Source organism: Phoca vitulina, unplaced genomic scaffold (assembly GCF_004348235.1).
Source record: "Phoca vitulina isolate PV1807 unplaced genomic scaffold, GSC_HSeal_1.0 scaffold33, whole genome shotgun sequence".
Lineage (NCBI taxonomy): Eukaryota > Metazoa > Chordata > Mammalia > Carnivora > Phocidae > Phoca > Phoca vitulina.
The window spans coordinates 16,987,696-17,001,246 of NW_022589736.1; the positions used below are offsets into that span (position 1 = coordinate 16,987,696).

At 36.1% G+C, this 13,551-nt stretch overlaps 1 protein-coding gene across 7 annotated transcripts in view; it reads right to left on the bottom strand.

Annotated features, from left to right (window-relative positions):
• The window catches only part of MINDY3 (MINDY lysine 48 deubiquitinase 3), an 86,945-nt gene that overhangs the window by 42,502 nt on the left and 30,892 nt on the right, over positions 1 to 13,551 (bottom strand). For all 7 annotated transcript variants that reach the window (XM_032425586.1, XM_032425585.1, XM_032425591.1 and 4 more), the window contains one exon: positions 3,954 to 4,024. In XM_032425586.1, coding sequence (XP_032281477.1) covers positions 3,954 to 4,024 — 71 coding nt within the window. The remainder of the gene's footprint in view (positions 1 to 3,953; positions 4,025 to 13,551) is intronic.

The window sequence follows — 13,551 nt, forward strand, 5'->3', positions numbered from 1 at the left end:
TTCCCTCATTAGTCAACAGCCCTGACAGGATGCCCTGCTTTCAACCACCACGATGGCTCTTTGGAATTTATCTAATCATTAGGAAGTGGGAAATAGGTACTCTCTCGTATTCATGGACAGAAGCACCAGTATCTTTGTCCTATGATGGGAAGGATGAGCGGGATGTGATGGCAATGGTGAACCAGGAGAGCAGGAAGGATGATGGTTTGGGGAAAACAGAGAGTAAGAGCAAAGGACAAAGACAAAGGAAAAGCTCTGATCACAGGTTCAGAGTAGAAGGGATTTCAGAGGTGCTCAGCCTAAGTTCTTCAATTTTACATCAGAAACAAATATACAGGATCAGTGCCTTGTCTGAATTCAAACAGGTAACTAGTACAGAGCGGGAATTAAAACTCAGGTTTTCTGACTCCTCATGTGGTAGCAGCCTCTTGTGGTGAAAAGTTTAGTGGTTATTTAATTTCTCTTTTAGAAAATGTGCGTTTGTGTGTTATTTAATTAAGGTAGAAGTAAAATATGAGGATAATATATGGTAGGATCAAAAGGTAAATGAATGAACTCATTAAGTGTCTTATGCTAATATAAATAAGTTAGAGTGCATAAATAGTGCAGCCCCTTTGGAAAAACAGTCTGACAGCTCCTCAGCAAGTTAAGCATGTAATTACTATATGACAAACAATTTCACTCCTGGGTATACGTCCAAGAGAAATGAGAACATGTTCACAAAAAATTTATATACATGGATGTTCCTAGCAGTATTATTTATAGCAGCACAAAGCAGAAACAACCCAAATGTCCATCAGCTGATGAACAGATAAACAAAACTGATATATAATACAACAGAATATTTGGTCATAAACAGAACAAAGTACTAATACATGTTCAAACAAGAACAAACACTGAAAACGGTATGTTAAGTGAAAAGAAGCCAGACACTAAAGGCTACAGATTGTTATGATTCCATTTAGATGAAATGTCCAGAATAGGCAAAACCACAGAGAAATAAAGCTGCCAGAGGCTGGGGAGGAGTGGGGAAGTGACTGCTAATGGGTTTAGAGGATCTTGTGAGAGTTAAGAAAAACATTCTGAAATTAGGTAAGTGGTGATGGCTGCACAACCTTGTGAAAAACCACTGAACCGCACACTTTAAAATGGTGAGTTTTATAGTATGTGAGTTATCTATTAAAAAAAAGGGCACAGAAGGGCGCCTGGGTGGCTCAGGTGGTTAAGTGTCTGCCTTCAGCTTGGGTCATGATCCCAGCGTCCTGGGATCAAGCCCCGAGTTGGGCTCCCTGCTCAGTGGGGAGTCTGCTTCTCCCTCTACCTTTGCCCCTTCCCCCCCTCACCCTAGCACTCTCTTCTCTCTCTCCCTGAAATAAAATCTTAAAAAAAAAAGGGGAGGGGGCAGTCAAAAGCACTCAGTCACCTTCTTCATTCATTTTATGTGTGTAGACTTGCATTTGTGTTAATGAACACATATAGTCAAAATGATATGAAAATGTTAATTTCTAAAGAGCAATTTGCTATAATATTAAAAAACGGGAAATGTTCAGGTTCATAAAACTAATACACAGTGATTTCCTTAATGTTATTCTCTAAATGTTCGGTGAAAAGTAAATGTATACAGGTTTTCAGAGGGACATCTACAGTTACGTACAGATGAACACACCAGTGTAACACAGTTTTTCCAAAAAAGCTGTATCACACCACCCCAACCACTTTCCTTCCAGGTCTCCCACACTCCGGGCCACTCTGCATTGCCCTAAGTGCCCTGGAGCCAGGTGTCAGACAAGCAGATTCACCCCTGAACCTTAGAACTCACTGAAATTATCTAATCTACAGGGAGCCCATGAAACCTACCTAACTCCATCCCAACACCCATACCAAAGCCGCCCCCTATGGTCGCACCTCACCGTTGCCCTGTCCACAGGTATAATCCCCTCGGTGGCCCTGTCTGGTAGCCCTCCCTTGTTTGGAAGTGAAAGTAACGGAGAGTTCTGCCTTTCATCTATCTGAGTACCACTGTGTTGTGTCCGGCCATTAAAAGAATCTTTAAATCTTATAAACTACCAGTTACTGCTAGAACTCTAGAGCAATATGTAATAGGAGAATACACAGCCACTACTGTTTTCCCACTAAGATCTAAGGAGGAAAACAGGCATTCCCCTGTTCTACCTAACAGCTAAAGAAAAGCAAAAACATGATTTAGAAAAGCTTACAATTCTGGTGAAATTGGCCATTCATTCATTCATTCAACAAATGTTTACTGAACACTGTATATGTACCCAGAAAGACAACGTCACTGGCTTCAGAGAGTCTATAATCCACTGGGGATGACAATAAAAAAGCAAATTCAAGATTAAAAAAATAAGTAAACAGAAAAGATCATTAAAGAGTGATTATTCTTAGGACATTGTGAAAAAGAGTCACTGAAGGAACGGCTGAGGAAAAGGTCTCTGAGGCACCACTTTAAGTAGGACCTGAAAGGGAGAGGGAGCCGTCCATTTACAAGCTGGAGTATTCCAGGCAGACATGACAGCAACTATGAATGAAGTCTTATCAGGCAGGAAAGGGCTTGGGTGTGTTTGAGAGTCTGGCAGGAAACCAGCAGGGCTAGAGCACAGCAGTGGAGAGGGCAAAGCAACTGAAGAGGGACAGACAGGACCTAGATCAGGGCGTTACAGGCCAGACGGTGAAGATTTCACAGTGTATCATCTCCACACCCGATCCTCCTGCAAAACACACACACGCTTTACAAAAAACAGCTTTATTCAAATATCTTTGACATATGAACACTGTGTATATTAAAAGTGTGCAACTTAATGTTTTTGTATATGTATACACTGTGAAAAGATCACCACAATCAAGTTAATTAACATAGTCATCACTTCTATGTAGTTATCATTTGTACGTGTGTGCACGTGCACCGAGGCATGCACACACACTTTTAGGACCGATGAATGTTTGTGTGTGTTTCTTGGGAGAACGGGATGCAGCCTGATGCTCTGGTTGCCACGCTACTTCAGAATAGCTTTAGCTTGTAAATTAAAGTCACCAAAAATAAAAGAGTTACTACTGTGATACAATACGATCCCTACTAACGGATAAGGGCAGGATGAAACCTATTTGATTATCATACCCATATCACTCCTTTCCAAGTGTTGTCAGGAAAGAGGAATACTTCCAGTTAAAAGACAGACAGACAGACAGAAAGAGGGCAAGACACCGTTATTTTACTAAATCACCATCACCTGAACCACTGCTAGGGACCCACCATTCTAAAATGGAAAAGAAAATTAGATCTACTTCTTCCTTCCTCCAAAATCAGGCCATCTCATTAAGTGTAATGATTTGAACCCTGTTTAAAACTATTTGGAACATCCAATAGTTATTTCAGATGATGCAGGAAAACAATGAAATATTTATCAATAAATGAGAAGTTCATGGCAGTTCCTAACCTTAGCCCATGTGCTAAAGAATTTAATGCTGTGAAATGCTTGGAATTTGTTTTTTTAAGTGTGAAATCATTTTTCAGATGGAAAAGACAAAAGTTCAAACTTCAGGCATCTAGCAAATTCTTTTTCTTTGCCTGGTAAGTATTACCAGTTGTTTCCGTGAAGTATACTATTATGAGGAAGAAACAATACATCCTCTTCCCCTGGCTTACCAAAAAATATATTTTCAATAATGGTGTGTCTATTTTTATGAACTGTTTTTTACTGGGCTCTGCCCTCTACCCTCAAAAAGGAATAAACCTCACAAATAGGAAACTTGGCATGATCAGCCAACTTAATTCTACCCTTAATATGCCTGTCAGTTTAGGAAAGGAGATCAGGAAAGAACTGAGAAGTACATAGTAAAAGCAGTAAGCTACATGTCATCATAGGAGAAAATATTGTCCACAATAGTGGAGGTGTGAATAAAAACATTGAAAAATACTATAAAAATCAACTTACCTTACAGTATCTTAAAGCTTCCATTAATGTTAAGAATCCTACAGCAGCTTGTTCATGTATACCAAGAAGTTCTACAAAAAAAGTTTGTACTGCATTAACATACATAAATCTGAAAACTACTTAATGTAAATATAGATGTATACATATATACATTTTACACCAAAATTTTTACTTTTCCCCAAAAGTATACTTTAAAACCTAGCACATTATTTATTGTTAAGCGTTCCCATCAAATTATCATTATATTACTACTTATTACAAAATACCATTAGATCATGTTTGTGGTGGGTGATGTGATGCTTCAGATGTACATTAAATGTATTTATATTTATAAAACCTTATATTCAACTTTAACTTTTAAAATGAAGACACTGTCCCCTCTGAAACCCAAGGAATTACTGACAAAAATAAAGAAGAGATACTTAATAATATCCAGGCAAAACAGCCACCTTGAATTGACTTTGACTTAAACAAATAAATATGCTAATCTTTACTTGTAAAATTTATCACTGTATAGCAGTGAACCTACTTGCACAATACTTAAAACACGGGTATTTGATACCATCCATTTCTCCTATAAACAAACACAGTGTGCTTAAGATTTGGGAAATAAAGACAAACGGAACAAGGTGTCTGCCTTACAAAGACTAAGTTTATCAAGACAAGAAAAGAATGTGTCTTTTTTCTGTTTACATATACATATACACTGTGTATATATATATATATATATATATATATATATATATTTTAAAGATTTAATTATTTATTTGAGAGAGAGCAAGAGCGAGCAGGCCTGTGAGAGGGCAGGGGCAGAGGGAGAGGGAGAGGATCTCAAGCAGGCTGCATGCTGATCACAGAGTCTGATGCGGGGTAGGGTGGGGGTACCTGGGCTGAGTCCATGACCCTGAGATCACAACCTGAGCCGAAACCAAGAGACCGACCCTTAACCAACTGAGCCACCCAGGTGCCCCATATACACTTTATCTTGTGATAAAAGAACATCTGCTTACTATATTAGGGAAGGTGTATATTGGAATTTGTTTTTTTAAGTGTGAAATCATTTTTCAGATGGAAAAGACAGAAGTTAAAACTTTTGTGAGGGGCGCCTGGGTGGCTCAGTAGGTTGAGTGTCCAACTCTTAATTTCGGCTCAGGTCATGATCTCATAGGTTGCGGGATTGAGCCCCACATGGGGCTCTGCACTCACGGGGGAGTCTGCTTGAGGATTCTCTCTCTCCCCTCCCTGTCCCTCCAGCTCTCTCTCAAATGAATAAGTAAATCTATTTTTAATAACGATTTTATTTACTTGAGAGAGAGCAAGAGTGAGAGAGATCACAGAGGCAGAGGGAGAAGGAGGCTTCCCGCTGAGCAGAGAGCCCAATGTGGGGCTTGATCCCAGGACCCTGGGATCAAGACCTGAGCCGAAGGCAGATGCATAACCCACTGAGCTACCCAGGCATCCCTAAATAAATCTTTAAAAAAGAAAAAAACAAATGGGACAATATTTGAGTTGAATCTTTAAGCATATGTAGGAATTTTGCAGGTCACCAAGAAGAGAACATGAAGAAAATTCAAGGCGGAGGAAACAACAAAGTATGAAAAGTTATGTATTTAATGTTTGAATATGTCAAACCTTTCTTTAAAGGTTTCTAGCCTGGGGAACCTGATAAATGGTGATTAACTAAAAGGAAGTTAAGTAAGGGAAATTAAGAAGTCCTGAAGTGGTATGGAGAGAGAACACGACTTTGGTTTTAGACAAGCTGGGATGGAGAAAACTTCAGGACTTCTAGCTAGAGATGGATTCACAACTGGAAGTAAGGCTCAGGAACACAGAAGAGAGGTCAGGGTTGGATACAGAGCTTTGGGAATCAGCACAGAGATGAGAATTGAGGTCATGCATGTGGATAATAAAGAACAGACAAAGCTCAGAAAATGAAGAATAGATTATTCCACAACAGAGATGTAATTATAATGATAATCAAATCTTTTACAGACTAGCTTTCAGCTAACGTACATTAAATGGAACTGTAATAGTAATTTGGGTCCATATATATTTCTAAAAAGCATTTTTTTTCTGGTTAAAAATTATGCCCACTGTAAATACAATGTATTTATAACTTTGTTTCCTTTTTACCATCTGGTCATGTTTTGTCCATTTTTCTATTAAGATATTGTATTTTTCTAATTAATGTAATATCATCAACTCTTGGTCATACTATGTATCCTTAAATAACAACATTCAGACAGTATAAGCTAAGAACTGGTTGTTGAACCTTTTGGATTTGCAAGTCCAAAATTAACAGAATGTGTATGTAATTATATATATAGTTTGTATTTTTTCACTAGCTTCTTACAGGTACTCGGGAGGTATAACAATAGTTCTCAAATTGTGTTTTAGGATTCTTAGGGGTCCACAAGACCCTTTTAGAGACTACGAAATCAAAATGCTTTCCATTAGAAAAACATTAATTGCTTTTTTCTCTTAAGCTTTTATGAGTGTAAAGTGAGGTTTTCCAGAGGCCAAATGATATGTTTGTTCTACCTCAAAAGATTGAATCTATAAACAGATATGTCCACTAATAACCTTAACCTAGACATTGAAGGGGTTTACAAACAATGTCACTCTTCTTACTAATTTTCTTCTCATTTTAGAAAAGTTACTTATTATAAATATTTATATTAACAAGTAATGGGTGTATTATTGTTATTTTAAAATGAGTTAACACATATTTTTAAATTTCTCAGTCTTAATTTTTAAGAAGAAAAATACTGAACATTATTTGGTTATAACTCATATAAGCAAAAGCTCTTTTGGGATTTTGAATCATTTATTTTTTAAATTTTTTTAGAGAAAGACAGCCTGGGGGGAAGGGCAGAAGGAGAGAGAGAATCTTAAGGAGGCTCCATGCCCAGTGTGGAGCCTGACGGGGCTTGATCTCATGACCCTGAAATCATGACCTAAGCCAAAATCAAGTCAGATGCTTAACCGACTGAGCCATCCAGGTGCCCCAAGATCTTCTATCATTTTTAAAAGTGTCAAGAGCAAAATAAATAAATAAATAAATAAAACAAAACAAAAACAAACCCACAAAAAAAAAACCCCACAAAAAACCAAAACCCAAAACAAAACAAAAACAAGTGTCAAGAGCATGAAACCAAACAACATGTGAATCACTGGATTATAGCATTCAAAGGAAAAAAAGGGAGTGCGGGTGAGCAACCCTAATAGGTAAAAATGGTACTCCATTACCTTACTAATTTTTCCTTCCTCTTCCTTCTGAGGTTTAAGCACTAAATGTTTTCAAGTTCAAACAATACATATGTTGAGAAACATTTCCACACTTTAATTTCTAAAATCAGATACCACCACCTAGTGTTATGATTAGATACTACAACATCTATTTCCTCGGAATTTTAAACAAATACCTGAAACAGTATATTTATAATAATATCATGCTACCAACTCTAGCAAACTAGCTGTTCATAATTCTTGGGTAATGAATTATTCAGATTAGGTCAGTGAGCACATATTTAGGCATGTAGTTTAAATGGTAATATTTAAAAATTACTATTTCTTTAAATAAAATGAATATATATTTAAAATTTTTATCTTTAGTAGCTAATGTGTGTCCTTAGGAGTATTTATTAGTTTACGAAGTTGTAAATGTAGTGAGGATATACCAATCTCACAGAGTACAATTTACAGAATTTACTTATGTAAGACTTGTAAATTGACTTCAAGACTTATTAAGACATTTGCAGAAAACCCTAATAATTGTGTCATTATATTTTAGAATTTTCTAACTTTGTTTTCTTAGCCTTGCATTTAAGATTAATCACGTTGAGTCCCTATCAACCCTATCTGCTTCAGTCAGTGAGACCGTATATACATGCAAAGTTTTATATTCCTCAGTTTGCCTCTCTTTCTTCTTCTCTTCCACTTCAGCTGTCACTTCTCACTGCTGTCAGTGCATCTACGGAAGGCCCACTTGGGCCTTTTAAATTTGATGCTGACTTGGAAACCAGATAACTGCACTGCATTTATTTAAGAAACATACCCTGAGTGCCAAGTATTGGGGAAAAAAAAAAAAAAAACAGAAACAAGAAAACAATGCTGCATATTGCAGGAATACAAAGCTACCATGGGGACTACAAAGATGAAGCAAGACAAGATCCTTTTTGCAAACCATATATCTGATAAGGGGTTAACAACCAAAATATATAAGGAACTCTTAAAACTCAGCTGCAAAAACCCAAATAATCCAATTAAAAATTGGGCAAAGAACATGAAGAGACATTTCTTCAAAGAATACATATAAATGGCCAACAATTCATGAAAAGATGCTCAACATCACTAATCATAAGAGTTGCAAATTAAAACCCAACAGAGGTATCACCTCACACCTGTTAGGATGGCCATTATCAAAAAGAAAGTCAAAACAAATCATAAGTTGGGGCACCTGGGTGGCTCAGTCATTAAGTGTCTGCCTTCGGCTCAGGTCATGATGCCAGGGTCCTGGGATCGAGCCCCGCCTCGGGCTTCCCTGCTTGGCGGGAGGCCTGCTTCTCCCTCTCCCACTCCCCCTGCTTGTGTTCCCTCTCTCGCTGTGCCTCTATCAAATAAATAAATAAAATTAAAAAAAAAAAACAAATCATAAGTTGTTGGTGAGGATATGTAGAAATTGGAACCCTTGTACACTGTTGGTGGGAATGTAAAATGGTATAGCAACTATGGAAAACAGTATGGAGGTTCCTCAAAAAGTTAAAAATACATCTACTGTGACAGAGCCATTCCATTTCTGGGTATTCAGTCCAAAAGAATTGAAATCAGAAACTCAAAGAGATATCTGCACTCTCATGTTCACTGCAGCAGTACTTACAGCAGCTAAGATGTTGAAACAACCTAAAAGTCCAGCAACGAATGGACGGATATGGAAATTGTGGTATATACAGATGATGGAATATTACTCAGGCTTAAAAAAGAAGGAAATCCTATCATATGTGGCAACAGGAATGAACTTTCAGGATACTATGCTAAGTGAAATATACAAGTCAGAGAAGGAGAAATACTGCACGATTCCACTTAGATGAGGTATTCGAAATAGTCAAATTCAAAGAAGTAGAGCAGAATGATGGTTGCCAGGAGATGGAAGGAGGAGGAAATGGGGAGTTGCTATTCAACAAAGTTGCAGTCATGTAAGGTAAGTTCTAGATATCTACTGTACAACTTTGTGCTTAGAGTTAATTCTGTATCTTAACTTAAAAAATCATTATGAGGGTAGATCTCATGCTAAATGTTCTTACTACAATTAAAAAAATTCCCCCCCCAATAGTAGGTATCAAAGTAGAATGTGTTAAGTGCCATGAAAACAAAATGCTCAGAGGTAAAGATACATCACTTTCGGCCATGAGAATCAGGAAGCTATCCATGGAGGGATGGCATATGAAGTAGGCAGTGAAGGACTGCATAGGCACAAATGGGAGGGATATAGGTCTTTGGCAAAAGGCGTAGCATGAACAAAGAAATAAAAGCAAGTGGCATAATTTTTTTCAAGCATAGGTTTCTGATGGTTGGAAAATAAGCTAGAATGAAATTATACAGGGTCCTTGAGTAAGTAAGGTAAAAAATCTGTAGTTAGAAAAATTTAAAAAGAACGGACTTATTTGCAAGAATGTTAGAACAGCTAAACTAAAAAGCAGTAAGATACTGAGAAAGATTTGGCTATCTCACTGATATATAAATTGCATAAATATAAACAATCTGACCTATGAACCTATGAATCTATTTTTGAAAGTGAAAAGCTTTTCAAACCCATTTACTGGTTGTTATATTCCTAAGAAGTCAGGTTGCTACAGCGTTGACATATAGCTAGGGTTGCCCAATTTAGCAAATAAAAACACAAGACGCCCAGTTAAATTTAAACTTCTGATAAAAAAACAAGTAATTTTTTTAGTAAAACTGTATTCCAAATGTTGAATGGCACATACTTATACTAAAAATGATTTATCTGCAAATAAATTTGGAGTCCTGTATTTTATCTGGCAACTTAGCTCCAGCTAATTAACTTTTTTTTTTTTTTTTTTTTTTTTTTTTTTTAAAGGTTTTATTTATTTATTTGACAGAGAGAGACAGCGAGAGAGGGAACATAAGCAGGGGGCGTGGGAGAGGGAGAAGCAGGCTTCCCGCTGAACAGGGAGCCCGATGCGGGGCTCGATCCCAGGACCCTGAGATCATGACCTGAGCTGAAGGCAGTCGCTTAACCAACTGAGCCACCCAGGCGCCCCTAATTAACTTTTATAGTAATAAAATATAGAGAAAATAAGCACTTCTGCCCCTTTCTCAAATTTTGATAAACCAAACACTTCAAATTTGTATACCAACTAGCCACTTAATTGCAATTCGTATTACTTAAAATCAAAATGATCTTAATTTTCGGTTTAGATTCTCTTAGTATCCTAAGTTCATCAACGTTCAATGAACTATTTAATTGTAGCCTGGATGGACTGTGATAATGATTTCTATTAAAAGGAAAAAGAAAGCAAGCTCTGGGTTTCTGATTGATAAAAGCTGACTCTCTCAATCCCATAAAATGAAGAAAACATTCAAATAATCAAATAAACATAAACAATAAATGTACAATACATACAATAACACAGTGCACAAATACAACAGAATGCCTTAAAGGTAGGAAAGAGACCATGGAAAAACCGATCTATAGGCAAACAAAGCAAAGAAAATCTCAGTTCAAAAGACATGCATTAGTACAAAATAAAGACAGATGGCAGGTAGACCGGGGCCAAACCACAAAAGGCTTTGAGAGCCTTCGTAAAGAGTCGAAGTGCATGGGGAAGCCAGTCACTGAATGGTTTTAAGTGAGAAACTGTCATGATCTGACTTAGTTTTTAAAATATCCCACTAGCCACTGTGACAGACTAGAGGGTGGGCAAAAATGAAATTAAGTGAGGAGTTCTACTGCAGGTTTATGTGTACTCTATCGTAGAAGCAAAAGATAGTTTTAACAATTGAGGTAGAATAAAGTACATGGATTCGGGAACTATAGAACCTATATGATCAACACTATATACTTTCATTAAAAGGTACAAAAAAGCCCAATCTAAATGGGAAGACTTACTACTGTAAAGATGGCACTTCTTTAAAATAATCTACAAATTTAACATAATTCATTCGAATTCTCACAAATTTCTTAAAACTGCAACTTAAAAAGCTGAAAGAAGTTCAATTGGACTAGATAATGTAAAAATGGCTATAATAATTTTACATTATTATATTTTTATTATAATAATAGTAGGAAACGTGCTGACAAATATCAAAGAACATAAAACTAGGCAATAAGGTAGTTTTGGCAAAGAACTCACAAATAGATTAGTGGAATAGAAGAGTACAAAGAGTGTTTCATACATATGGGAAAATCTGTTATTTGATCAAGTAGGTGTGTCAGGTGGAGAAATGACAAGTTAGGATATTAGGCAATTCTTTGGGAAAAAGTAAAAAAGTAGGTCTCTATCTTATACCACTCACAAATAAATAATCCAAATGGATTAAAGAATTAAACATTAAAAAAAGGCCTACAAAATCATTTGAAGAGAATACTAGGAAATATTAGTTTAATATTGTGGTGGGAGAAATACAAAAGTGATTCAAGAAAAAAATTAAAACAGAAGCCATAACAGAAAAGATGAAATGATTTGTCTTTATAAAAATGAAAAACTTGGGTATGATAAAAGATACCATTAACAAAGTTAAGGCACAGAAAAGGCTGAGGGAAAATATTTGCAACACATTTTTAAAACAAAAAGAAAGAATTTATAAAGAGTTCCTAACAATTACGAGTAAGACAATAACCTTTCCCTTCAAAATGCCAAAAGCTAGAAAGAAGCAATTCCCAGAAGAGGAAATACTAAAAGCTGACAAACACACAAAAAAGATGATCAAGCACAGGCTCAGGGGGAATGAGAAATGTGAATTATCAGTAAGATGACATAATAAAGATGCACGGTTCTGAGTATTGGCCAGGATACAGAAAAACAGGAAGCCCCCTACATCACGGTTCTGAGTACTGGCCAGGATACAGAAAAACAGGAAGCCCCCTACATCGTTAAAAGCCAAGTTGATACATTAGCAGTTGGTAAAGCAGACTTTAGAAGGTAATCTGGCTTTATCTATCAGTTTTACAAATGTTCTTCAAAGATTAAATATATGAGTTATCATATGACCCAGGATTTTCATTCATAGATACCAAAGAAAAATTAAAACATATATCCTCACAAAAGCTTACATAAATATTCCTAACCACATTATTCAGGACAGCCAAGTGGAAACAAGCCGAATGCCCATCAATTGACTAATGAATACATAAAATATGGTCTCTCTACACAATGGAATATTATTCACCAATAAAACGGAGTACAGTGCTGGTATATGCTAAAACATGGATGAACCTTGAAAACATTCCAAGTAAAAGAAGCCAGTCACAGGAGACCAGATATTACATGATTCTATTTATAGAACTACTTATAGAACTATTTATAGAACTATTTATAAGAAATCCCCAGTTTTGGCAAATCTATGGAGACAGAAAACATTAATTGCTGCTAGGAGCTGAGGGGCAGGCGATTATGAGGAGTGATTGCAAATGGGCACAAAAAAATGTTCTAATATTGATCTGGTGATGATTACATAACTCTAAGACTCTATTAAAAACCACAGAATTGAAATAAATACATACATACATACCATGGAATTTACATTTTAAATAGTATCACATGTGTGGTATGTGAATTCTATCTTGATAAAGCTATTAGTAACAAAAATTAACAGATGCCTAAATTTTTATCACATTCTACTTTTAGAAATCTATCCTACAGGAATATTTGAATATGTAAAAATTTATATACAAAAATGTTCTCTGCAGTTTTTGTTTATAACAGTCAAAAATGGTAACAATATACATGTTCACCATAAGCAAACTAAAGGCAAAAGACAAACTAGGAAAAATATGTTGATTGTACGTTATATTATATTATATATATATATATATATATATATATATATATATATATATATAAATATATGACAGATCAAGCATTGATATCCTTAATAGTTAAAGGAAAGAAAAATGCCCTATTTCCTTCTTGGACTTTCCTAGATATATATAATATTCATTTTCTCTCCAACTGCCAGATAGATGCTTACTGCCAGGAAAAAGCCTAACTATAAGCTTTACCGGTCGGATCCACTCCAAATCACTCTATGCAAACTCATCTCTACCTCTTACTGCTGACTGCACTTTTAAAAATCTCTCCCATGATCCATTTTTTCACTCCTTCTTAAAGCAGTGGACTCAAACTCTTTCTCTCCTTTTATGCCTCCAACTTTACCTCTGTCCATTCATTCTCAGAAGACTTCAAAGTTCTCCCTATTTAAATCTTTCACACTTCAAATGTCTTTTTCTTTTCTCAGCACATTCTTTTTTCCTATTTTAGAAGAACTGTGCATCCTTCCAAGGTTACTGTTACTCCTGACCCCATTTACTTTGATTAAAGGTGGCTCCCTTCCCTTGGCCAACAATTTTTTTTAT